Below are 27,655 nucleotides of genomic sequence, written 5' to 3'. Positions count from 1 at the left end.
CCTTTGCAGTAACCGTCGTCAGAGCAACCACAGGAGAAACTATCACGGCAGTGAGCACGCGATGCACCAAAGCAGCCCCGCGGAAGAGGTGGCCATCACCGACACAGACACACCACCGACGTAGACACACCAGACTGAACGACACCCCAGACTGCACACCACCGACGCAGACACACCAGACTGCACGACAGTAATCAGCGACTCCAGAACGGCTGTTCAAAACTTCGCCAAGGGCTGCATCTGCACGAATTAAGCGGTGCGGATACCACGTCGCTTGCCACCAGCGAGCTCAAAGAACATCAAAATCAAATGGATGCCCGCATACGAAGGCGAGAATGTGTCCGGGACCAACACGAACCACGAGACGGCACATGCGGCCTCGCGAGCACTAACCCACCGCGCCGCTGCCCCTAGCCGTTCTGTGGAGTGGTTCTGCACATTGACCGCATGACCGACTACGGTGAAATAACCCAAGGCTTATCGATTTGCCCGCCGGGCCTTTTCGCCCCCACACCCGGGTCTGAGCCGAGCAGAAGCTGTCACGCTACGCCAACTGCAGACAGAATCGGTACCCACCCTATACTACACCACATGTACCCCGAGACGTACCCAACCATCGAATGCCAAGTCTGTCGCAAGGAAAGGGCCAACCTGGCGCACATCCTATGGGAGTGTGCCAAGTACCCCAACGCATCTACACCAGGAGCCATCCAGCCACGGTTCGAAGAAGCCGTACGTACTTACAACTACGAGCTGCAACTATGGGCCGTTCAGCAGGTCGTGGGGGCGCTCGAAAGGCAGGGGGCTCGCGAGCCGGCAACGGCGAGCTTGAGTCCCTAGCCGAGTAGACACACCACCCCCGGGACCACGTCGCGGCGCGTAAAAACGTCGGCCGGTCTCAATAAACGATTATTCAATCAATCAATAAATAAATCAATCAAAATCAATCAATCAATCAATCAATCAATCAATCAATCAATCAATCAATCAATCAATCAATCAATCAATCAATCAATCAATCTCTGTGTCAGGTAGCTTGAGTAAACTGGGTCTATAGTTCGTAATACACATAATGCTTTCTTGGCATCCAATTTGGTTATTTTCCCCTTTGTGCCTGTTAACTGCCCGCCTACTCCTTCACTGTGCATCTTCTCTTCAACGGTGCTCGAGTGAAAGGCTCACTGCTAATACCTGTCCCAAATACACCAAATTGCTTCTCTTGTGATGGATTATGAAATGGCCACCCATGTGAACTGTAAAAAATTGCTCGCTTCGCTGCAAATTTTGTCGAAAGGCAATAGGTTTCTCTCGCCCCTACCTCATACCACCCTCTCCTCTCCTCACCTTTCACTGCTGAGACTCTTGCTCTCCGCCGTTGCTCGTTGCTACCCCCCCTCCCCCCCCCCCCGACTGACGCAATGGAGATTTTCCCGATTCAATAGAATTTTCGTGCGATGATGACGGCACCTCTTGCACTGATTGCGCGCCGTCTGCAGCGACAACACAAAACCCGCCTCTCTTTAACGGCGTTTTTTTCGAGACATTGTTTTTTCATTTGTTACCTCAAAAACCAATCAAATTTGTGTGTATTCTTAATTAAAAGAACGATGCTACTCCCAGTTATGTATTGATACCTTGTCTCAAACACGTCTCAGCTTTCCTGTACCCTGCATATCGTAGGTATGTATGGCCCATGCCAGCGGTTGTCGTATGTTGGAACGGTCTTGCCTGCACATACTTCTTGTTCGCGCATTCGCGCAGGCAGGACACTTGAATAGAGTGGCTGACAGACACAAGTAGTCCGTTCTCTGACACCCGTGGGGTAAGGCAGGGCTGCCCCTTGTCGCCTTTGCTTTTTATCATTTGTCTCGACCCGCTGTTCCGCCCTATTGATGCAAGCACTGCCATAGGAGGCTTTCCGTTGCCAGGCATAGGCCGAATTAAAGTGTCCGCGTATGTGTCTTTTGGGCGGGCAAGACAGAAACAGTGTCGCGAGCGCTGCTGAGGCTGCCCAATGGATGGTTTTAGTCTGCCTTGCTTGCAAACCATGTGTAGCGTGCCTGGCGGTACGCGCAGGGATCGACCTTGTAGACTCGAACAAGTACCCAGGGAAGGCGCTGCTACAATACTTTCTGGGAACTCCCCCTCAATATTTTATGATGTACACATCGCCGGTCCTTCTGCTGAGCAGCCACCGCCATTTTATGCTTACGTTATAAAAACATTGCGAAGTTTCCAGTCTTCCTTGCCAAGCCTAAGTTTCATGGAAAATACGGCAAGCGAAGTGTGCGAAAAATTGGCAATAACCCTATTATTCAATCAATAGATAGGAAGATCGCGCGGTGTCCGCAGCATCTGCTGACTTCGGCGGCACTTCCGGCTGATTGTTCGGGATTTCGGATGGTTACGTGGCTGGGAAGTTCTCCCTACGTGTGGCCGTCTGGCGAGATTCGGCGTTGTGCGTTCCGCACGGCGTCCGCACTGCGGCCACACTGAAACGTTAGAACATGCCTTGTTTCACGGTCGTGTAGCGGCAACGTTTTGGACTGTATTAAGCAGGATGTTCGGACTCACCCTTCGAATGAACCCACGTTCAAATGATGTGTTGGTCAACTTTCTGATGTGTGCTGGTGCTTTTGTTTTGTGGAGAAATTGTGGTGCCGCATGTCTTCGAGCCCGGCCGCAACGGGCGATGTTCCTACTGCTGTGGCGTGTCCGGTCGATTCTGATGAGTCATTTGGAGCACGACTTGGCAGCTATAGGAGAAGAAGCGTTTCTTTTGCGTTGGTCTACGCGCTTTATAGTGGTCAAGAGCAACATCCTGAGCGTTTCTCTAGTGCCGTACTGAGTTCAGTACAGTTTATGAACCATTTCTTTGAACGCTGGTGCGCTTTGTGTGACTTGATTTGCAATAGCTTGTTGACCGCTCCACACGTTTTTGTGCAGTGTGTAGAATGATCATGTTACTTGACAATTGATTGGATAATTTTCTGTTCTTAGGGCAGCACTGTTATCACTAGTCGCTGCGCCCTGATATGTGTGTTATAATAAATTCTCTTTACCCCCCAAGCCAGACATACAGACTAAAAATTCCGCGTTTAGGTAGTTCAAGAAAGACCATCGTATTCAAAATTGAAAAAATTACTCAGCAGAGACTGTTCCTACAGTCGAAGGATCCATGGGACGATCGGATGGCCTCGGCTCTGTATGCCAGAAGACGTACACAGGATCTCCAGTTGACCGCTGGTCCTTCGTTCTCCCACAGCTCAGAGAGGGGGAGGGGGAAGGTTAGTAAGGTACGGGTCTTGTGCACGCCTTTCGGTGATGGGGAGTGTGGCTGAGAGCAATGCTGGCATTCCAGTGGGCATCGCCTGGGTTAGCATGAAGCCGGGATTGGTGAGCGGAAATTCTAGTTTGAAATAAGCGGGAGCTTGTTCCATCCTGTTTGGAAAGTTTTGGATGCGGGGCAGGGTTATGCTGTGGAGGGAATCGAGTACTAGTCTGCATGAGGACTTGGAAAAGTACGGAGAGGAACAGCGCTGGTAATTACTCCGCGACCAGGGAGGTAAGGGCCAAGGCTTGCTAATGAGCAAATGTGTTGCCCGCGAAGGAGGAGAGTCCCGTTGTCCATACAAAGCTAGTGTCGTGCTTCAGTTGATATCGCACGAGGAGCTTTCAAGTAAAGGGAGCCACCTCTTTGCAAGGAAGCTTCGACATGCGTCTTGCGAGTCAGGGCCCATTATGGTTGATAAGTTAGAAAGAATAATGGACAGGGTGATAACAAAGTTCTATCCACGTAGAGGGAGGGTTGAGGCCCAGGTGACTGTGGTATTATGGTTCCTAGAAATATTTGCAAATCTTTCTAGGGACCATAGTGGTATGTTTCTTTGTAACAATTTCCGCCATACGGGAGCGGCAGGGGTAGCTACTCTCATCTGTGTGTGCAACGTCTACGCTCCTAGCGTAGATGCGTTCCTGGGCTTCTGGTTTGGCGCCTACCGGGGTGGAGGTGTAGTAGTAGTAGAAACTTTTATTTCGCCCGTGATGGGATTAAAAAGGAAAGGGACGAATGAGAAGGTGGTGTCTTCCAGTCGTCTTCCTCCCCTAAGCTTCCTCAGTCGTCAGCCAGAAGCCCTTGAACTCTTGCGGCGGCCTCGGCCATCCGGACGACCCGAAGTTGCACTTCCGGGTCGGGGCTGAGCAAAGCGGTCTCCCATTGCTCCATGTTCGTTACAGTAGACGAGTCGCTCCTAGTCTTTGCTGCAGCATTTTGATTCTGTCTTGGGGGGCACGACCATAACATGTGGTAGAGGTCCGCCCGACCCGCGCGTGGCTTACAATCTTTCGAGTATATTTCGGGATAGCAGCGACTGAGCGCAACCGGGTTTCGAAACGTGTTCGTCTGTAACTGCCTCCATCATACCGAGTCCCGTTTAGTGAGGCTGCGGTGCGCGGCGGGATACTTCCGTCTTGTCAAACTGTAATGATCTATGATTTCTCTGAACGACACCATGCGATCCCTTTCCGATCTGACGAGCTGGGGTGAGGTGGGGTCGACGTCTGCCTGGCTGATTAAACCTCGGGCGGCGTCGTGGGGCCTCTCGTTTCCTGTCAGACCCGAGTGTGCTGGCGTCCACGTTATTTGAATTTTTCTTACTGTTTTCGATTTCGCGAGTATGCCCGTGGTTAGAGGCGATACCCTACCTTTTGCAAAATTTCTGACTGCCGATTTCGAATCGCTAACAATTATTTTTGCGCTGGTGTTGGATATGGCCATGGCAATGGCCACCTCCTCACCTTCCGTAGGTCGCACCGTAGCGAGCGATGCGGCCGTGAGTAATTTTCCCCGACAATCGACTATCGCTACCGTCATGGCGTCGCGGGCACGATATTCGGCTGCGTCAACGTAGACCACGTCCTCTGATCGCTCAAATCGTTTGTCTAGCGCACGTGCTCGTTCCCGCCTGCGCTCGACGTTGTGCTGAGCATTCATGTTTTTTGGTAGTGGGTGAATGTAGAGGTGCGCCCGCCATTCAGGGGGGGATCTCCTCTTTCGGGCCCACCTGTGTTTCGTATGCTATTCCTAGCGAACGAAGAATGTGTCTTCCGGTTTGGCTCTGGGATAGTCTTTCGTTCTCTGGGCCTCCACCAATTCGTCGAGCTTGTTGTGAATGCCCAATGCTTCAAAACGATCCTTTGCAGTGCTGAAGGGAAGGCCGATCGCTTGTTTGAACGACTTTTTGATTAGACCATTGATTTTTATTTTCTCGTCCGCTTTGAAATTGAGAAAGGGAGTCACATACGTAATTGTGCTTAGCACGAAGGACTCAATGAGTCTTATTAGGCTTTCTTCTTTCATACCTTTGTGTCTGTTTGCCACCCGTGAAATTAATCGCATGGTTAGTTGCGTGCTTTTCTGGCTGCTTGTTTTAGGGCGCAGCCCTCTGGCAGCCGTTACCTAGGCTTCGCGGCTATAGACGTCCTTGTAACCACGTGACCGAACGCAGCAGCAACGGCCGTAAAACGGAGAGGAGTGTCTGGCGAAGGGTGAGGAGGAGGGCAGCACGCACGGCTATGACGTCACTTCTCTCACTGCCTGCCCCTCACTCTGGTTTCACGCGTTGCCGCACAAGGAGCGCCCTCCCCGCCTTCCCCCTCACCAAAATCTGTTGCGTTCGCCGCAAATCCGAACCACGCGACATTTGCGCGGGAGGTTCAAAGTTCAAACCCGATTTGCAACAATATGCTCTCTGCTTAACTTGCGTGGCTAATCCGAACCACGTGACATTTGCGCGGGAGGTTCAAACCCGATTTGCAACAACACGCTGGAGTAGCGCGCGCTGCCGTGCGTTCGCTGATCACGCGATCACTTGCTGCGGCGCTGCAGGTATGTGCCGTGACAGAGAAGACTGCAGCTCGCGCTGCACCCAAATTTCGCATTAAGGAGTACAGCTATCGGCAGTGAATTTTTCAAAATATTTTTCAAATTTTATTTTTTTGAGGCGGAGGATAACGATGATGTGGCATATATTTGGAAGTGTCAGGAAGGGAATGATAGATGGCACGGTTTGAAGGCTGGGTCTAGAGCTTTGAGTAGGGTGAGGCCATTGGGCGAGGGTGAGGGTGAGGAGTATGCACTGCCTGGAGAGATGGCGTTACCAAGTTGGAAAAGTGCAGTCGTGGATGTGACCACCAGGGAGGTTCAAGGCTTGCGTATAGGCTTTACGGATGAGGCAACCCCGGGCTTTGAAATAGCCCTTTGTGAGAATGAACTAGGCGTATACTTCGAGACACGATCGGTAAGCCTAAAAGAAGCGGACATCTCGTTCCTTCATGCCCCTGTGACGATTGGAATCACGGTGAGTGACTTTATAAAGGCTATAGATAGTTTAGATAATGTTTGATCATTTCTCGTGTTAGCCTGAATACTAAGCCCACAGATCTTGAGTGAAATGCTGGGGCGGCCAATTTATCCATCCAGAAAAAACACGGATACATTCAGTACGGGACGCCGTGCGGTGGTTTCTAAGAAAGATTAGTTCATATTCTTGTGGGGTGTACAGGAGGCCAACTGAGGCTCCGTAGCTATGGATGTATATACATCCTTCGTGCCTGTAGATATATCCTAGCAGCGTACTGTATGTATAAATTTTTTTTCAAGTTGTTTGTACTCTTCAAACTCCAAATCCCAGTCGAAGCGGTTTTTTTGTTTGTTTGTTTGATTCGTCTTTGTTGTCATTCTTGAACAAAGTAACATAAGCGTATTTAGAACTGTAATGTTTATAATAATTTGTTCACAATGAATTGTACATCCTCACAGAGTATTTGGTGCCCCCCCCCCCTTATGTAATGCCCTCGGGCCTTTAAGGATGCAATAAATGAAATGAAATGAAATGAAATGAAATGGATGGAATGTGACCCCGGAGAATGGGTTTTCCAGTGCTGCTTTATTCAGTAGCAATAGTCATCATCCGTTTCGACATTGTCTTCCGACAGCACAGCCGCGTATAGGGTAAATCCTCTTATAGCGCGTCCTCGAATGGGTAGACCTACACTTGTTCGTCAGCTGGTCCGGTGGCGTGTCCACGTGCGGATTGTGAAATGATGGCCCGACAGATTCGTCGTCATCGTTTTGGGAGTGGCGGACCCGTGGCGCGCCGGTCGGTATGTGACGACGACGACGACGAAGGCGGGAGCTCCTCAGGTGGCGTAAGTGCACACGCAAGACTCGACGGGCGGTCTTCGCGAGGCACGCGCTCACGCGCATTCGGTATTTCTCTTGTTTTGCTCGCCGGGAGGTCACCTCGAGGCACGCGCGCTCGGGGTTTTATGTCGCTGCCAGACGAATTTGTATCGGTCTAAACAGCTTTGCTGTTAAGAGGGTTGGAGTTATCTAGAACTGACACTTCAGAGGAGCCTCGACCCCTAATAGAGTTGGCGGAGAATTTTGGTCTCCCACCTTGAAAATAGCTTGCTGTTAAATGAGGAAATCAATGCCATAAAAGTACATATGCTGGCCGTTGGGAAAAAAAATTTACACCATCTTCCCGCGAGGGGAACCATGGGGTAGATGCGACGCATCGGGGGTTGCCGTTGCGTTATTCAAATCATCGGACGATGTCAACGGAGCGCCGGAGCGCCGGCGGCGGAACGACTGAGCGGAGCGGAGCACTTACCGCTTTTATATGCAGCGGAATGAGAGAGAGCAGCGCATAGCAGCGCATAGCAGCGCATGCGCATGTGTTACCGAGCGCAAGCGCGAGCGCAAGCTGCGCGCTAACGCACAGCTGGCACGGCGACGGGAGCGAGCTGACCGCGCTGACGCACAGATGGCGCTGCGGTGAGAGCGGCGGAGCGCACAGCTGCCGCGCCGAGGATGCGGACTACGCCGCGACAACGACGCGGGACAAGGCGAGTTAAAGAGATGCGTTGCATCTAATATTGCTGAGTGGGAATGGCTGCCATGAATATAGAATGGCTCCCAGCTTTTTTTAATGCGTAGCATTCTTTGCCGAGTACCCCCCCATCCAGGACCGTGTAACGCCCTGCATTACCACAAAAATGCAGATACAGTCGAGCCCGCTTATAACGAACATGAGCGTCACGCGGCCTCCGTTCGTTATATCCCGAAGTTCGTAGTAAATGGACCACAGTAAAAAAAAAATCAGAAGTCACAATTTATTTTTTCGCAAACAAGTCCGTGATGGCTGTTTGTTTCTGCAGCGCAGACTTGATGAGGGCGGTATCCAGTGTATTTAGAGCAGCCGCGTGCTCTTCGCCGAGGCTTTTCGCTTAAACAAGTTGTTTAAGGTCCTCTATGTAGCCCATTGCAACAGGCGCGCTGCAGGCTCAGAAGTTTGTCGTCGTCCGCGTCCGATTCCTCTGCATCGCTCTTGCCCCGCACTTCATTAACGATGCCCTCGTCCGTGCACGGTTCCGCATTATCAGAATCGTCATCCGCACAAATGAAATCGTCCCAGAAGAGGTCATGGCCCACCATGTCGGAGTCGATGACTCGCTGCCACGAATCGCCGCCGGACTGACCATCGGAAGCATCAGGCTCGGCTTCAGGTTGTGGGTCGACGAAGCCGGCCTTGTGAAAACAATTCCGCACGCAAGTGGCTGTCACCTTCGACCAGGCAGCCTGAACCATCTCTACAGCTGAATACAGCGAAACTCGAGGCGGCAAGTTGGCTGCCGGGCGGTCAACAGCTATGACCAAGCGCTCCACAACGCGGCGCTTATACGATGCCTTTAATGTTCGTATTATTCCAAAATCAGACAGCTGCACTTTCGAAGTGGTACTGGGTGGCAGGAAAAGCAGGGTCACTGCCGTCAGGGAAGTTTGCACATGGTGAGCAGAGCAGTTATCGATCACGAGCAGCACGCGCCTGCCTTGCCTCTGCATGTCACGGTCGAACTTGCTCAGGCACTCCGCGAATAAATCGCGCGTCATCCAAAACCTTAGCGTAATGCCTTTGGTGCACGGGCACATAGCTCCTAAAGCAACGCGGCTTCTTCGATTTTCCGTAGACGAAGGGCACGCGACGGTCGCTGCCATCCATGTTAGTGCCCAGAAGTGCTGTGACGCGCACTTTGCTATGCTTCCCACCAGTGCATGTGTCGCCTTTCATAGCATGCGTTTTATCCGGGAACATCTGGTAAAATAACGCAGTTTCATCTGCGTTATAGACGTCACGCTCCGAATAGCTTGAAATGACTTCTTCGTTTTTTAAAGCCACTCTGCAACATCATGGTCACTTGCGGTGCGGATGCCGCCTCGCCGACAATCGACTTAAAAACAATGCCGTGCCGCACCTTGAACCGATGTAGCCAGCCATTGCCTGGGCGGAAGTCGGGAAAATCCCGGTTTGCCTGGGAGAAGGTTCGGGAAAGCGACCTGCGCCGGCACTGAGCTGGGCAGAGGCCGTCGAGCGTCACTAAATAAAGGTAGCTTATTTAGTGACGCCAAGACCGTCATTTCAACCCCCATCGCGGCGCCGGGCGTTCGCTGTAAACGATCGGCAGGGCTCAAAGACGTTCGTTGTACGTGGGATTTTATGCCAATGGAATAACGTATATTTTTACGGTCACGCGGGTTTTGTTCGTTATAAGCTAAAGTTCGCTTTAAGTGGGGCCGTTATATGTGGGCTCGACTATCACGAAAGTTCCACCTGTAATCACTATAATGGCGTAAATGGAGATAATTGGTCGGATGAAATTTTGAAAAGCTAAAAAATAAGAAAAATATAAAATAATTACGGAAAACTGCGAACCGTGTAACGCCCTGTATTTCCACAATAATGAATTGTTTGACTGATTGTAGGGTTTAACGCGCCTACGCAACGCAGGTGATGAGGCGCGCCGTAGTGGAGGGCTGCAGATTAATTTTGACCACATGGGGATCTTTAACGTACGCCGAAATCTCGCACACACGGGCGTTTTCGCTTTTCGCCTCCACCAGAAAAGCGGCCGCCGCGGCCGGGAATCGAACCCGCGACCTCGTGCTCGGCAGCACAACGCCTTAGCCACTGAGCCACCGCGGCGGGTTTCCACAGTAATGCAGATTTCGCGAAAGTTCCAAATGTAATGCGTACGATGACGTAAATGGAGATAATTGGTCGGATGAAATTTTGAAAAGCTAAAAAATAAGAAAAATATTAAAAAAATACAGAAATGGCATAATGTATAACGGGTGGAATTTCCGCAATAATGCAGGTCTCGCAAAATTCCCACCTGTAATATTTATAATAGCGTAAATGGAGATAACTGGTCGAACGAGATTTTGAGGAAATAAAAAATAAGAAAAAAAGAAAATTACGGAAAATGGCGAACCGTGTAATGCCTTGAACTCCCACAAAAATTCAGATCTCGCGAAAGTTGCACCTGTAATCGTTATACTAGCGTAAATGGAGATAAAATTTTGAAAAACTAAAAACTGAAGAAAAATATAAAATAATTACGGAAAATGGCGAACCGTGCAATGCCCTCCATTTCAACAATGCAAATTTCGGGAAAGTTCCACCTGCAGTCGTTATGTTATAATAGCGTAAATGGAAATAATTGGTCTAACGTAATTGTGAAAGAATAATAAGTAACGAAAATATGAAAAAATACGGAAAATGGCAAATCGTATAACGACCTGCCTTTCCCCAATATTGCAGATTTTGCGGAAGTTCCACCTATAATCGTCGTATTAGCGTAAAGGAGATAATTGGTAGAAAGAAATTTTGAAACACTAAAAAGCAAGAAAAATATAAAAAAATTATGAAAATTGCGAACCACGAAGTGCCCTGCATTTCCAATGCAGATTTCGCGAATGTTCCACTTCTAATCGTTGTAATAGCGCAAATGGGGATAAATTGGTCGGGCAGGATTTAGAAAAACCAAAAAATTCTGCTGGAAAAAACTCGCACTCAAGACAAGTGGCATAAGAATGCTATGCATTAGTAGATAATTCTCTGAACTTCTGCGCGACTTTTTAAATATATATTTCAGGGTGTCTGTGGGGGCTTCCAAGTTGTTTACCTTTGTATTCCACCAATTTTTGGGCAGTCATCTTTTGGCCCATGGCATACTACCGATCGTGCACAGATTCCAGACACCCAAAAAGGATACCCAATACAAGCACATTTCGATCCCTCCACACGCCGTCAGAGTTGAGTTACCTGCAGTATAAGGCCAGGTTCGGGAGCACTGCTTTATTGATGTTTCTGAAGCTGCCATGAGCTGAGCGTATAGCCTCGAACCTGATGGTTCACAGCTCCAGATAGTCTTGAATCTCTAGCATGGCACAAAAAACATTGCAGGATGACTACCTGTTCATGTAATTCCACAACAGAAATAGTCGAAGGCAATGTCAGTAAGCCTCAAGATCAAAAGGGAATTTTCGAGAGACATGTTTATTTACATAACACATAGATGTATACATCCTTTCGAAAGTAATCGCAACGCACCATGAAAAATTGTGGCCAGGATTTTCTACAACACTTCATTGAAGAAGCTAGAACGAAGGCACAACGCTCGGAAGCAAAGATGTAACAAGCCACAAACCCTGGAAATGCAACAGCATGCAAAAGAAAATTATAAAAGGAAACAAAATACAGCTCCAAGCGTCGGGAATGTACACAGCTAGATTGGCACCCCAAACAACATACTAACACCTCGAAAAAAGCACATAGGGGCAAAAAGGCACAAAAAAAATGAAGCACTAATTCTACAACCTGAGGCAAGAGCTCAGGAGGCAAACGATTAAGAGAAACTATAACGCTGGGGCAGTTGGTGAAGGTACACATGAGAATATCGGCCTTGTTATAATATATATGTATATATATAGATTTATATACCTTTTTAAATCGCCATGTATAGTATACAAACTTTCGCAGCACTATACAAGTATGAGAAACACACATAAAACAGCTCTGCACGGCTTTTTTTCATGCTTTTACAGCGAGAACAACTAACAATATATATTTTTTTTCCGTTTTCTTTCAATATCTGCACCAGAGACATCAGTTCTTGGCTTACGCCACCCCGCATTTTCCCCTAGCCCCATCATAACACACGCACATTCAACCACGTCGCCGCTCGACAAAGCAGCATAAAAAAGTGGCTCGCGGCAGGCTGTCTTTCACACACACGTGCTTCGCAGATGTGAAAACGAAAACACTTCCGCGCTGCGGAGCATTTGCGCTGTTTCACTTGTAGCGCCCGTCCTCGAAAACAGCTTGACACCTGAATGGGTACCCACGGTTTCTCTTTTTCTCTCTCAACAACACCGGAACATTCCGCATGTGGCAAAAAGTATTTACACACACATCCATTATTCAAATACACACGAAAAAAAGCACTCACACACACTCAGTCCTTGTTTTGAGTAGGAGGGGAAAAGCGAGAAAACGATAACAAACGCGGCACCACTTCCTTTTCTGCTACGTTTTGTTGCGTTGAACAATGCCCACATATTTATCCAACATACACGCGACGATTCCGACATTTTTATTTTCCGTTTGTCATGTTTTATTGTGCAGACGGTACGTGAAAAATCATTGAATACCTGGAAGTTTGCCTCACCACTCAGTGGATACTTTTTTTACAACAGCTGGTACATAGTTAGACATTAGGCTTGTGTGTTTTGTTTTTGTTTCTCGGCCTTTTTCATTTTGTAGGCTTTTGAGAATGTCCATATTGAGACAGAAGAAAGCTGGGCCGTAAAAAAGTGGCTGGAAGCAACTTGATGTGCGACAAAGTGCTTATTATGTCTTAAGGCCCATGAGATAGATTCAGACGGTCCACTAAATTCAGAACCATTTCAGCAGCAGAAATGAATTGCTGAAAAACATAAGCACTGAGATAAGAGAAAGACATCAAACTGTGCGAGTCTACTGTGAGCTCTTTGTGAAAGTTGGCTGTTACAGGAAAACTTTCTGTTTTGTGGCCTTTGAGTGTGCTTCAATGTAGGCTAAGTGACTGAGGCAGCCCATCTTGCTAGCTCAAATGCTAGCACAAGCCTGTTGTCTTCTGTTGTGGCCTTTCTTGATAATGTACGCCCTCCAAGACAATGTACGTCTTCCAACCTTTCCGAGGGGAATGTGTTAAACATTACAACAGTGCCTGAGCGGAGCGCTGCAGTTTGAAAGTAGTCTCAGACATGCCAAAGAGGCTGCTAGTTTAGGGCGCCTATTTGACAGACAACAGGTTGGAGAAAAGTTTTCAGGTGACCTGAATGCAATGGTGGAATGCTGAAACCATCCATCGCAGAAGTGAGGGCTGGAATGTTAAGTGGCTTCTTGAATGTGTGGTGACGTGTTGACTAATTTGATTTCAGCAATATGGTCAGCAGTATAGAATCAGTGTACAGCAACGAATAATGTACTCTGCTCTGCACAGAGAGCTTCTCAGTGTCAGAGGTGGCAAAGTTTCAGCTTCCTGGAAAAACTTCAAAGTACAGGCAGAGTCATCGAGACACCGTCGTGCATCTTTGCGTTTGTGAGTGTTGACCTCTCCAAATAATGAAAGGGTTTCCTGTTTTCCTCCAATCATAAAAAAACTTAAAAAAATAATCGCTAAAAGCAACCATGAAGGAGCTCATGAAATGGGAGTCAGCCTTTTCTTGCCCCAGTTTTTCCATGCTTTCTGCACTAATTGTAATTACAATACATTTATAAACCAGTTGTTAAGCTGCTTGCCACGAGCACCAGAAAACAACCCGTTCTGGTCTTAGCACACACAGCCTTTGTGCCTTCTAGCCTTGTCAAACATCTGAGAGATCGCTCCGGGATGTCTATGGTCCATGCCGCATGCACTTCACTGTTGCCTCGCGCTACTCAGAGGATGGCACCAAGCAATCACATTTCAAAGGCGCCTCAGAGCTTGGAAGTATCTGTACAACAGCGATACCCGAAAGCAGTGTTGAGCAGAAGTTTGTGTGACCTCGCATACCACACCATTCGTTGCTGGGGTTACTCTCTTTCGGCTAGCCACACAAGGAGCAAAGTAGAACCCGAAAATCATATAAAATGGTGCTTTTGGCATTGTATGTGCAATGTGCAGTCGTGTACGACTTGGGATAGGCAACAAGGCCCCTGAACTCAGGTTTTGAGCCACAAGGTGTTTACACGTTCTTTGAAGCATCTGCTTCAGACAAGGTGACGATCAACAAGGACTAACAAGCAGTGGTAGTAATGTTGGAAAAAATGTTTCCCTAAAAGCCACTATATACTCTTGTCTCTGAAAGACAATGTTCACGCACTGAGCAGTGCTGTCTGGATGCCACTACAGTGAGCTGCGGAGAATCTGCTGTTTGTGTGGACGGGACTTATGTTTCTAGAAATTATCACTGCTCCCAATTGGAAGTGGTAACATCAACACATTTCAGCAGTGATGCCGCTAACGCGGTTAGATGCCAATGTGCTTGGCGGCATGAAGCAAGTTAACATCGTTCAAATCAAAAAGGAGCACTGGCAAGAAAAATTCAGATATTTTTACCCCTCAAACTGTGTAAATTGCCTCTCAACAGGGACAAGAATAGACTATGATAGCTTCTGCAGATACAGATCCATGCTAGCATTCAGAAGGACTGCGTGGAAGCGACATAAAAGGAAGAAACATGCAGCACATTACAGACTGGAGTGACTTTTCTGCGGTGCACTGAAAGTTGATGGCTCTGTTACATGCTTCAGGCTGATGATGAAAGTAAGGAACAGCCACGGACAACACCCAACACCAAACTCTCGCCGCAAGGTGGACTCGTAAGCGGATCTTTGAAGAGATTCGCCAAACTCTGCGGGTATACGCGTACTCGTGCAGAAAACCACGGATACAACAGAGAGGTCCGCGTTACGGAAGAACACCTACAAGGTCACAAGCCATAGAGAACAATTAACTCGAAGAGGTTACACGCTTCTTGACAACCACGGGTGACAGTTTGTTTATTTTTCATGCAGACACGCTCATTGCCCCGTACCCCCCTTTAACTGGAGAAGGTGAAACGCCCTTCAAGTCCACAGCACTTTTTGTTGCACAGCCCCGCACGCACAGACAAGCACACACACGCAGACACAAGTTAAATTCGTTCAAGCTGATGACTGTAGAGATGCACCTATACCACACAATGCACTGCGTGAATAAGGAGGGGGAAAAAACTAAATGCAGTGTTTCTCTTGGTCGTCCGCTTTACAGTGTTAGAAAGTTTCACGCGTTGCTGCCCTTCTAAAAAATAAAAAAAGGGAGGGGCAAAGATGACGCAGTATCTAAAATGTTACTGTAATACAAAGAATGTTCAGTGGCCTTCGAAACGAATGCTGGCAGCTGAAAATACATGATGTATGTCTCTCTCTTCGTCGCAGTCAAAATTATAAAAACGAACCTCTTACAAATACCTAATAATACTCTCGGTGCAATTTCCTATATAGGGAATTTTAAAACTGTATCGCAACGCTAATTAAAACAAAGCTAAATTCAAGGAGAATACTGTCTCAAAGATTAGTTTTTGCGAACGCATTTCCACAACCCCCATCCCAAAGAAGATAACTGGATACACACGGCAGGCTTGATGGGTGGCACTCCCATCCTTAATGCAATGCTACAAAAGAAAAACAAAAGCTAAATTGACTGCTACCACCATACAGGCTTTGCAGCATATATCGTATGGTACCCAGTATTAGAGATGATGTCAAATTGCTCAAACTTAGCGCCACAGTGCTTCGCTGACAGGATACTGCCAAGAACGCTTCCGAAAGCTGGGCTATGCTTTCGTATTAGGAGCTAGTTGCCATTTAATAGTCCTCAGTAATCTCTAGTAAATGTATACCTATTCAGTTTGCAGTCGCATCTCTGAACAATGTCCAGATTTTTTATCGTTTTGGCAAACAACAATAAATTTCATAAAAAGTTCGGCCACTTATGTTTCTATTATCCCGATCTTACCTCGAAGAATCCATCCACCCCAACTGGGCAATCGCAATCACCACATTGCATGACATCCAGATGACATCAAAAGTAAGCGGTGCACGACGTCGTCGTTCAAAGTGAATACAGCATGTAATGTCGCAACATTTGGGTCCTATGTTTGGTGTGCTCATCTGTAAGTGATGGACCATGTAACACACAGGTCGGTTTCTAAATTGAGGATAAATATACTGAAATACCCGATACTGTGCTCTCTGTACTCTTGATGACACCTGTTTGTCAGGAGTGGCTGTTCACATTAGGTAAGAATGATACGAGGAATAAGTGTGCAATAGACATAACTTGGCTGTGGCCCCCTCTCAAAGAGGATCATGTGTTTCAGAACATTCTAGTAGGTTTGCTCACAGAGCAAAGCACGCTACAAGTGAATGGAAGGGAGAGCCACCCTCACTTCCCACGCCGTGGCATGTTAGCCGACAACTTTGTGGGGGTCCTTGGAAATGGTCAAAAAAAGGAAAAGCATTTAAGAACTAGGTGGTCGCACATCTCTCACTTTTGAAAAAAAAAACACTGCACCACCATCAAATTTTCCTGCTCCAAGTAGGGAAGTGCCAGTTAAAGCCTGAGCAGGAGCAGGCAGTTCAAGGAAGCCAGAATGGGCACAAATTGGGCGAGGCCACCAGCAACAGTGGCAGCGTTGGTGTTTTGCTGCGTGTAGTGCTGCGGGTCTTTGGTCCGATGGTAGATCTCGTCGGAAAAGTCGCCGTAGCCGGCAGCGTTGCGCGCCGACACCCGAATGGCATAGCTCGTGTCGTGGCTCAGGTTCCTCAGCACATACTGCATGCCGTTGCCTGCAATGTGAGTTTAAGTCCTTGTAAATTCGCGGGTAACTATATGAGGACATCTCATAAACATCCACAGCATAATATGTATGAATTTAGGCTAAAGGTTCAATGTCCCAAACAAACTGCTGTTATTTCAGAACTACGCCACATGCATGAGATTATTGCTGGACCACCTGGTGTTCTTTGAAGGTTCTCCATTCCCCCAGGCTGTCTTTGTGAAAGTTTTGCAAGCAATGAGGTGGCGCACTAAAGCTGGTTTTAAAATGGCACTGAGCGACAAGTGCTCCGTTGTCGAAAAGTTGGCCAGCTCCATGCCAATGCTCTAGCATAAATTTGCCTGTATGGTGCTCGTGCTCTCAATAGCGCAGTGTTCCATACATCATTGTACCTGGATGATTGTTGTTGTTCCTAGAGCCCTCAAATTAATTCCAGAACCCTGGACTGTTGTAGCTTAATACAAATGTCATGTGACACAGTCTCACTCAGTCACTGCCAGCGGCATCCACACAATGATGAAAACCAGTGCCGATAGTGAGAAAAGCCTTCGCTTAGTGGCACTAGTCGCTGCGTACCGGTGTCGTACTCCTGGTGTGCTGCTGTGTCCCAGCTGGTGTCCTTGTCGGTCTTGTACTCCACGCGGAAGCCCACCACCTGAAGCGGCTCGTTGTGTGGGTGCTCAATCTTGAGCACCAGGGTGCTCGGCTTGGAGTCCACCACAGCCACCCTCGGAGGCTTAGGGGCCTCTGCGTGGAAGACAACAGCAGCACTTACCACGTATAGTAACTGCAAGGCAACACTGACCGCAACACGCTTGTTTTGCGAGTCCCTATCCAGTCACCCTTTTATGAAGTTCATAAAGCTGGAAATGGCTCGACCTTGAAAAGACACGAAAGTGCGTCGTAAATGTTTAACTATCTCACCAGATTAAAGTCTAGAATTTGCAGGCCATGTTGCGAGTTTTTCTCTCTCTTTCAGATAATTTGCATGCATTTTTTAAATGAAAAAGTTAATTCGAAACTGACATTTCCGTCACCCCATTGCACCCGTTCACCTATGAAGTCACCTGAAGTCACCTATGAAGTCAGCTGAAGTCACTGGCAAAAACATATGGGTGAGATTTAGTGGATAGCTAGCCTGCTTAACCAACACAACCTGTGCCTGAGCAAACAAAAAGGTGATTTTCACTACAAGATAGGCACAAACAAAATTTTTGAAGGCTGGGATAGTGAGATATTGCATTGCGAACCAAAGCTGTATCACTGCGGCAGTTGGAGCAGTGGGAACAAACAACATGTGGTAATTTGAGCTCTGCGACTCGTTACAGATAAACCGAGACTGTAGGCTTTCACTATATAGCCCAATAATTAATTACATGGGTTCCATTGCAAAATGCATCCACAGATTTGAATTTGGCAAATTTTCTCAAGTGTCCCTTGAAATTATAAAACTTTGCAGAATTGCTTGCTGCAGTGTTACTTGGAGAGCCTGCCCCAGGGAACAATTTTGCACAAGCAGTTTAATTAAGCCAAAGAGAATTCGTATTAGTGCAAACGCGTGCGTATAAACGTGTACCCAAACAAAATGAACAAAAGTGAACTGAGTACAAGTCACAGCCACCACAGCCCAGATTAATACACACTAATTATTTGAGGCTCAACTCATGAATGTTGACCTTCGTGTCAAGGGATTTTGCATAGTTATTTTCGCATTAACATTGCAGTGTGACTCACACTCACTAACTTGGTATGCCTAGCAGTCTTGGATGCCCCTGCCATTCAAAATTTACTAGTATTAAAAGTTGTTTAAAAGATGTAAAAAAATCCCAAAATAGATTGAAATGTAAGCAGATGACTGTGGATGTTGCTTTAAAACTCGGAGCAAATAAACAGAGCGCTGTCGAATAAATATGTTCATGGCACTGTTTTGAAGTAAACAAAATGCAAAACAAAGCAGCATATGTGACAACTATTAGCCTATTTGTGCTTGATATGCAAGGTGAAGAGCACTGCAAAAGTAGCAGTCTAATTTTCTGAACACAAACTTTGCAAGTACCTAAATGCAGAGAAAATGCATTTGTAAAAGTGTTCACTTGATCTGGCTGCACAGCCGCAATGTACATGCAGAAGCCTTAACTATAGATTTGCAGAAACAAAACGAAAAGACCGTGGAGTCACATTTAATTATTTATGCCTTCAAATCTGCTTGGATGGGTGTGGTTGTTGCTAAGAAAAGAATTGTAAATGATTCGCATTTATTTATTTATTTATTTGTTTGCTTGTTTATTCTGGTACCTACATCAGCCTCATCAGCGTTATTTTAGGGGGGAGAATGAACAATAAAGTACCGCCGAAAGCTTTATGACAGTAAACACCAGAGCCAGGGGTGCTACTGACTAATTGCAATTTGGAGCAATTTTTGGAGCACAAATATTTAGGTTTTGGATCACTTTTGGAGCAGCCAAATTCAAGTTTTGGAGCACTTTGGAGCAATAAATTATGAATTGTATAGAGACATATAGGAGGGTTTTTGGGAGGGAAATCGCAAGTAACAATGCGTTGCATCGAGAATGAAATGCTGCCAAAGAAAAACTAGTAAATGTCTAAAATTAGGACACTGAACACAGTCACAAGATGATCACAACTTGTTTATTTAAAATGAAACTGAAGACCCCACTGCACCGCATTCTAGAGCTTCTGCAATTCTTCATTGACAGCTGCCAGCTTGACCATGTTCTCGGCAAGGCTAGAATTAGCCTCAGAAAGTAGCACCTGGCCACATTCAATATCATCCATGTTCCTCCTAATCACACCAGACTTGACTAGGCTACAGTCATTGACTGGGCTACTCGTCGGGCGGGACTACACGAAATGCGCCCGAAGTCGATATACATATGAGTGCGCGTTTTTGGTGAGTGTCATTCGCACGTGCCTTAATTGTGACAGGTGCACTCGGAATGACTTCGCGCTTGACAGCGGTATAAGCTTTCGCACTACGGTTGCGAACATACCATTCACAAAGGCTTACTTTCTTCATTGCATCTGTGAACGCAGACCGCTGTCCGGGTCCAACCGCAAGGTAAGGAGGCCGCAGTTATGCTACACAAACAGTTCCTCCAACAATACACATGTCAACCGCACGTGCACTGAGTAGCTGCGAGTCACAGGGAGCGCCCAGGGCAACCGTTCTGCCAATGCGCCATATCGTGCGCTATGGACGTAAAATAACGGCGTTTCATGCAGTTCAGTTGGCTGAGACGTGAAATGACGTCATTATTTAAAGATATTACGACTGTTGCGACAATAGTCTGAACCCGGCCTAACGCGATACTCAGCCGCACGTGTACCGAGTGGTACCTGTGACAAATGCGACAAATGGCGCCGAAGAGCAACACCTACAAGCATACAAGGCCCGCCATTCTCGAGCTGTTTCGGTACACCCGCCAGGGGGCGGTAACAACTGACAAAAAAATGCAGGCAGTCATTTTGGAGCACACTGACGCAATATTTTGTGTTTATATCAGTTTGAAGCAGAGAATTTGCCTTGGCGCAAATTGGCGCAAGAATGGAAGCCCTGGAACGCGCTCCTGGAGCGCGTGCCGCTCAGTAGATGCAGAGCGCTCTGGTGAGATGCTGGCGTTCTCGCAGTTTGTGCGGTTGGCAGGCGCGCCCCCTGAAAGCCCTTTATCGTGCGGCTTGCTGCTGCTTTTGTTACGTCACGGAGGATAACACATTTTTTAGCACCCAATCTGGCAGCGAAAAGCAAACGTTTTAATGCATTCGCTCTGTTTTGGGCTTGATGAAAAACCCCTCATCGGCATATGCATCCTCTAGAATAGTTTCCAGATATCTAAAGTCACTACCGCAGCAGACAACAGCGCAATTAACCATTGTCAGGGAGTGGATCCGCCAAATGTACGAACCACGACAGTCCGCCATCCCAACGTTAGACTGCTCTGCACGTACTGAGCGACACGCACTCCCATGTTTACTGTCATAAAGCTTTCGACTGTACAATACCCTTGAAAAAAAAGAGGCAGGCATTGCAGATAGAATACTTAAAAATTGAACAATAAATTGTCATTTTGCACAGTCAGAATAATGGCATAGCGAAAAGAACATCGAAAGCAAGTTGTTTCGGCAACTTGGTCTTAAGCACCATTAAAACACACTTGAACATAAAAGAGAGGAATAAAAACATTGCAAACCTCCTTCCTTGAGTGTCACAATGTGCTCGAGCACACCAAGGTCGTTGCGGGCCCGGCACATGTACTCTCCAAAGTCTGACTCGTCGGTCACCTTAATCTGTTGACAAAGCATACATAACACTTACTGTAACCACTGAGTGACCTTTTAGCCCAGGTGAGTGTAACAAAAAAAAGCTATCATTGCTCACACATCTGGTGTTAACAAGGTCTCTGAGCAGTAATTATAGTCAGATAAGGCCATTCATGTATTTCCGTATTGCGTATACTGTCATGGGCGAAAGTTGACAGCGCCAACTGAGACCTTACTGAGTGCAGTCAGCCCAGACCAACACTGGACATGATCCTGCCATGTTCACAAAGATTCCCTTTCGCTAGATTTTAGCTGACATGGTTGTTAACATTTGTACGGGCCTGAGGCACCCCTCCATCAGCTGCAATATGTATATTGCAATATGTCCATTACGGGAGGTGTTTCGATACGGGTGAAACTTCACAAGTGGCATGGAAACGAAAAGAGAGTTTTGGCTATCCTACCACTCTTGGCTACCCTTGCACGTCACAGTAAAAGACTACTGAATATTTAAGGCAATCAGGGAACCTTAAACCCCCGGAATTTATTGTAAACAGGCCTTTTTGTAACCTGCCATCATGAGAGCACAGACCTTGAGCCACCACAATAACAAGTTAGCTCAGGCCTGGCGTTAGCAGCATGATGCCTGAAAAAATGAGAGGAAGGAAAGTGCATCAGGAGCCCTTGCCTTGAGCGTGCTTGAGCCTACGTCGCCGACCACTTGTCGGCGCTCATCAGGCTCCACCAGTTCATCGTCACGGAACCAGTGCACACTGGGTGCAGGCATTCCTGCAGCCTCACAGTGAAGCACTGCCATGGCTCCAGGACTGGAGTAGGCCGCGTCCTGTAGAGGCTGCTTCCATTCGGCTGGGTCTGCGAAGCAGCAAATTGAAGCAGGACGATCACACCTGGCTTCACCTGGAGTGGCACTCAGCACATTGTGTGCAGTGTGCGGAGTGCAGCTCCAACTGAGTGCAGCTTTGATAATGGAGAGTGGGGTTGTGACCCCACATAACACTTATCCACTATGAAAAGGGCTCTTGCTTGTGAAACCGGCGAGTGTGCTGTACATCCATACATATACATAGCAGGTTTTTGTAAAGTAAACACGATGGAGAGTTTTAATTAAATCCAGAAAGTGCTTCAGAGAGGTGTCCTCATTCCAGGATGCCTTGAGCTCGGGCCGCGTCGACAGCCCTTTCGATCAGACGCAGCTGATCTTCGAGGCTGGAGCTGGCCAAGGCTCTCTCTCTCCCAAAGCTCCGTGGAAAGGTGTTTGTTAGGGGGGTCTAGGGTAGACTTATCGCAGCCGCCCACTATGTGCAGCATGAATGCTTTTTGCAGGTGGCTTATATGACCCTGGCATATGCTATGTGCAGTAGCTGCTACACAAAAAACAAAGTTCATTTCCGACTAATGTACTGCGTTTAGTTTACACTGTGAATTTGGAGGCAGGTGATAATGAAAGCGAGCCCACACTATAAAATCCTTAATGCAGCGCATGTTTTGATATGTGTATTGCGAATAATTTCATTTAAATACACTAGTGCATGGGCTTGCTGTTATACAAATTTGACTTCTCCACTAGCAAAGTATGCAATAATAGCTCATGATGATTCATTGGACCACACATTTTTTGGTACTTTAATTGCTTTAATGTAATTTGATGATGCAACATATGCTTTATTGCATAAAATTAGCTCAATTAAAATTTTCCTTTATGCTGCGCAACTTTGGAATTACAAAGATTCTGTAAGGATTCCTGGAATAGGGGAGAGATGTCATGTCAGATGAAAGCAGCTAAGTAAAACTCAAGGAAGCGCGTAAATTCTTCTGCAAATGTACTCTGATGCTGACTGCGGTGTCATATGTGTGGCATTTCACAGTGGCATCTGGGGCGAGAGGGCAGTGGTTGTTGATAAGAAAAAAAGCGCCAAAGGCTAACAAAACGAATGGGGGACGCAGTTAACAAATGACACGTATACGAGGATTCGACCCATATACAGACCGTTAAATGCGTCCCGCTGCCTCATTCAGTTGAGACCTAGCGCTTTTTTTCGAAACAATCAGTAGAAAATGCCCCCCTTCATAGCGTTGGGGTCACTCATACACGCAATCATTAGATGTGCTAAGATGGCCGGTGACGAATGTTTCGCTGTTAATTTATAGTTTGCACTGCAGGGTCCCTTTAAGCTGAACCCCGATGCAGTGACGCACCGAGGAGATGGGGAGAGAGCTTGAAAGGTTGTGACCCCACCTTCCCCAGTGCCAACCACAACACAAAAGTAGAGCTTTGCAACTATCTGCACGTTGAGGTTCTCAAGCTCCTGAACCTTGGTGAGCTATGTATCAGGCGTTCCAGGTGTGACCTGATTTTTCTTTTCAAGTGCATTCATTCTAAGTTTGACTGCCCTTGCCTTGTGAGCTCTGTTCTCCTGCGAGTGCCAAGCAGGCCACTGCGGCCGCATGGCTGCTTTCATGTTGACAAAATTCTGAGCTTGGTACCAGCTAACCGATGCCAACATGCCTTTAACTGTCTTTTTTTATCTGCCATTGACATTTTTTGCAACGACATGGTTCTTTTTAAACGCTCTATGAAACATTTTCCATCTTGAATGCACATGTTCCATAGCGCGGTCGCACATGCACTTCTCCCTCTGTTCTTGTGTGTCGGAGCGAAGAGAATCATTACGATTGTGCTTGTATTTGTCGTTTAGTGTACACACAATCTCCGTGCTCTTGTTGCTCAGAAAATGTCTCTTTGACAACTCTCCTTCTTTGTGTATATATACCCATATAATTGTACTATTACTTCCCTTTTCATATTCTGTCTTTTGTATGCCTTATATGTCTGTATTCTATGCATCACCCAAGAAGGCCATTGCGCTGTTGGTGAGCATTTCAAACAAATAAATAAATACTCTGGCCGCACGAATCCCAGCAGCTATTTCCATTTTCAGTTTTTTGTTCGTTGAAACACTGACCCCGTAAAGTCATTTAGGGATGGGTATGCACGACAGAAAGTGAACCGTAGGATGCAGAAAACTACGTTAGTCTTTACTGAACTTGCCCGAAGTACCCCGGAATGGGTGCCCAACTTATGCCTGTAAATGGTGCATCTCTGCAATATGAGTTAGTGTGGCTGAAGCAAACTTCCAGGCGGGAGTTGTCACGGTGCTCTGCAGAAGTGCCTATTAGGAGCGCAATTCCATATTCGTGTTCGCGAACATGCATGGTCGCGTTTAGAACCCGCACAGTACTTTACTCCACTCTTCCACGCATGCACAACGGCACAATTCTTGAAATGCATACCCCTCTTGCAGCGGTCCAGCAGTGCCGTAGTGTGAATAAATAACTAAACAAATAAGCAAAAATAAACAAACAAATACGTAAAAACCAAATAACTAAACAACAGGCCTATGTGATGCTGCCTTAACGCAAAAAAGAGGCGACATAAAAGGCGCCGCCATACGATTTGGACACTCACAGCTGACTTGAAGCGAGACGACCTTGGACTTGAGCGACGAGAGGTGCGCGGTGGCCATAAACGCGCTACACGTGTAGTTGCCGGCATCGTGCCGAGACAGGTTGCGGATGAGCAGAGACTGGTCTTCGAGCTTGTACTTTTTGCCTGGGAGAAGAAGAGCACACGTGCGGCACAAGCTCAGTTACAAAAAAAAAAAAAAAAAACCACAGAATTGGTCCCGTGGACTGCACTGATAAAGTAACGTACGCAACGTGGGTGAGCTCTACAGTGAGTGTTCAGAACTCGTTGCTGGCTTTACACTTACGCGTAGGTGCTGAAATGCGCGTTTTCTTTGTTGTTGCAATGTGTCACTCGGTACGGTCTACTATTTTCGTTTTCTTCCGTTTATGTATTTTTTTACGTAACTGGATGCCCTAATTCAAAAGAAAAACATCGGTATCATACTTTTTTAATTTGATAAAGAATGACGGCAGTGTACCACGCGTCCTTGAAAACGAACGAGAAAGTTTATACGCTCAACACCAAAGATGACAATGTTAAGAAACAGGCTCTCTTTGAAATGCCTAAACCAAGAAAGCCTCACAGCAATTTACCACATGAGAACCTTTGAATTCTAAGCATAGCACTGACCCACATTAGGTGCACAACAAACTCCTGCACTGAATTCATTCGGAGCAGGCTTCCAAGGTTCATTGGCGTCTAAACTCGAAGGTAGAAGAGCCTTACGCAGCCGGTCGAGCAGTGCACAAGGCGTACGTTACAAGCGCGACTTACTGTTCGAGATGGGCTTGGAGTCTCGGGTCCAGGAGACGACCGGCTTCTGCTCAGCTTGCGCGCTGCACTTGAGTGTGAACTCTTCGCCCTCGGTGCCCTGTTGGACGTCGGGTGTGCCTTCGAAGGTTATCGCCCCTGAGTGGAAGAAACGGGACAGGAGGAATGAACGCGGGCTGTTTCTCTAAGCCAGGACACTCACAAGACAGGTTAGAGTTAGAGTTACTCTGAACTAGGGTACATACTCTATTTCCCCACAATAGCCAGTAGCCACTGCCGCGCTATGAGATGGAAGGACATTTTCCGCATATTTTCGAGGAGTTTCGCTGTGCCCTGGCCTGGCTATGGGTGCCAGTCTAAGCATTGAGAAGTGGGCACTTGGCCCTCTATATCAGAAACTGGAGCCATCACGCAAGGGCATATAAATTTGCCGCTTTAGAACCTTAGTTTGAAAGCCACCGTACGTTTGTTTTGTCGCCCCCCCCCCCCCCCCCCCATTAAGAAAATTGTAGAAACTTCCCATCGAAAATTATCAGCTAATGCGTAAGCGTTCTTTTCAGGGGGTCATCGCCAGACATACAGATCTCCGTATGTTTGTCTTCAAGGCGCTATGGCTTAGGGCATTTTATTATATGCGCCTTCACTAATTACCCCATACGGCAAATGCATACAAATAAAGTGCATCGCGTCACGCGTTACGGACGTGCGGACAGCAGCCAAAGAATGCCTACTCGTTAAAAGCCAGTAGGCATGCGCTTTCAGGATTATCCAGATATTCGATGGTCGAACAATACATTTGTTTGGTTACCCTTTGCTTAGTTACCCGTGTTTGGAGGGCCCAAATATGATCCGCTCCAATCGAAAAAAAAAAAGCTTGCAGACGCTCACGTATGCACATTGCTTGCTAGGTATTTTCTATAATTTCCACATGTGCAAAAAAATTAAAGCCCTTTAACTACTGTGAAGACGGAAGACCAGCGAAACTGTATAGGGGGATAACTATATTGATTTATGTGTGGTGAGTTACTATACTGATCGAATAAGGACACATACGCATAATTTCCTTCGAATTCTAAATTAATTCTCATATATTCTGTTTCGGGATAGTTTCGATAAATCTAGAGCCAATTTCTGCAATCACACTCTCTCCGCAGGCGGTCACGTATTGACAGCAGACGGGAATACGGTAACATTCACAACCTTACTGTGAATTAACTAGTTACTGAAAGTATATAAAACTCGACGTAATGATAGAGTCGTCGTAGTAGCCAATTTCAGTATATTTTTTTCCAAGATACACATCAGATTGAGAGCTGCAGAGAAATTTAAGCCGGCTCTGGAGTGAGCACGTGAGATTCTTTGCTGACGCGAGCCGATAGACGCCCGTAATTTTGGTCAGAACATAGCGCAAGACAGCTTCGGTGCAAAAAGCCAGAACTTACGGTAGACGATGAGGTCGAAGGATGTCGTGTCCCCTTGATCCGGTGCCGTACAGGTGTAAGTGCCCTTGTCGGACTCCCACGCCTCTTCCACAACCAGCTTCAGGCCAGACTGGCCAGGAAGGGGCGGCGCGATGTGGATCCTGGGCACCCCACAAGGTCCACGATTACGTCCAACAGCATTCACCGGGAGGACCAGGAAACACGCAAAACACACAAACGCACTCGCACCATTTTTTCCTCAATCTTTTCACGGCCAAGTGAGGAGCGGATGACCCGATATACACCGTCACTATTGGGGTGAAAAAGTGTGCACCTCACGGGGGGCAGAGGTTTTCAGGGGCACCTTTGCACCCAATGACACCCTTATGGGGCGTCATTTTGCTCCACGGTCTGCTCATGCACCGCAGTCTCATGATAGATCCGGGTGTACGTTTCCCAGTCCTCACTCCGCTCTTTCGCGTTTGCGAGGAGAGGATCATGAGGATCGATGATCTCGATGACGATGGAAATGTAGCGCCCGTACAAATGCGCAACTGTTTGCTTGGGGTAAGGCATACATAATATCGTATTATAAGACAAAAGCTCTTGCGGTTTGGACACACTCGCCGATGATTTGAGACGGATACAACAGTGTCAGGCTGAGCGCGACGCAGGACAAAGACAAAGAGCGAATTGCAACCTGCCGGTGTCCCGTTCCTTACACTAAGTCGTACATAAATAAAGGGAGAAAACATTCGCGGACGATCACCCCAAAGTGATACGGCTTACAGCGATAGTCGTTGATCGATAGCGATAGCTGTAAACAGCTATCGCTATCGATCTACCCCACTAGAGCGAGACGTCATCCACGGAGTGCCGCTGCGCGGGTTATGGAGCCGTGTTTGCGCAGTGGGCGCGTGACGTCATCGGCGGAGCACTGGCGCGCGG

The 27,655-nt window shown here is 47.2% G+C and overlaps 1 protein-coding gene across 3 annotated transcripts in view; it reads right to left on the bottom strand.

The window, feature by feature from the left end:
- Nucleotides 1–11,383: 11,383 nt before the first annotated feature.
- The window catches only part of LOC144179144 (fasciclin-2-like), a 521,903-nt gene continuing 505,631 nt past the window's right edge, over nt 11,384–27,655 (bottom strand). For all 3 annotated transcript variants that reach the window (XM_077707381.1, XM_077707382.1, XM_077707380.1), the window contains 7 exons: nt 26,729–26,868; nt 25,290–25,424; nt 24,516–24,659; nt 21,717–21,901; nt 20,959–21,055; nt 17,327–17,497; nt 11,384–16,760 (listed from right to left, as the gene is read on the bottom strand). In XM_077707381.1, coding sequence (XP_077563507.1) covers nt 16,525–16,760; nt 17,327–17,497; nt 20,959–21,055; nt 21,717–21,901; nt 24,516–24,659; nt 25,290–25,424; nt 26,729–26,868 — 1,108 coding nt within the window. In that variant the 3' untranslated portion in view covers nt 11,384–16,524. The remainder of the gene's footprint in view (nt 16,761–17,326; nt 17,498–20,958; nt 21,056–21,716; nt 21,902–24,515; nt 24,660–25,289; nt 25,425–26,728; nt 26,869–27,655) is intronic.

Source organism: Haemaphysalis longicornis, unplaced genomic scaffold (genome assembly GCF_048455015.1).
Source record: "Haemaphysalis longicornis isolate Haplotype H1 unplaced genomic scaffold, Haemaphysalis longicornis Haplotype H1 scaffold_4, whole genome shotgun sequence".
Lineage (NCBI taxonomy): Eukaryota > Metazoa > Arthropoda > Arachnida > Ixodida > Ixodidae > Haemaphysalis > Haemaphysalis longicornis.
The sequence above is the reverse complement of the archived record's forward strand: the minus strand, read 5'-3'. Positions and strand labels throughout refer to the sequence as shown.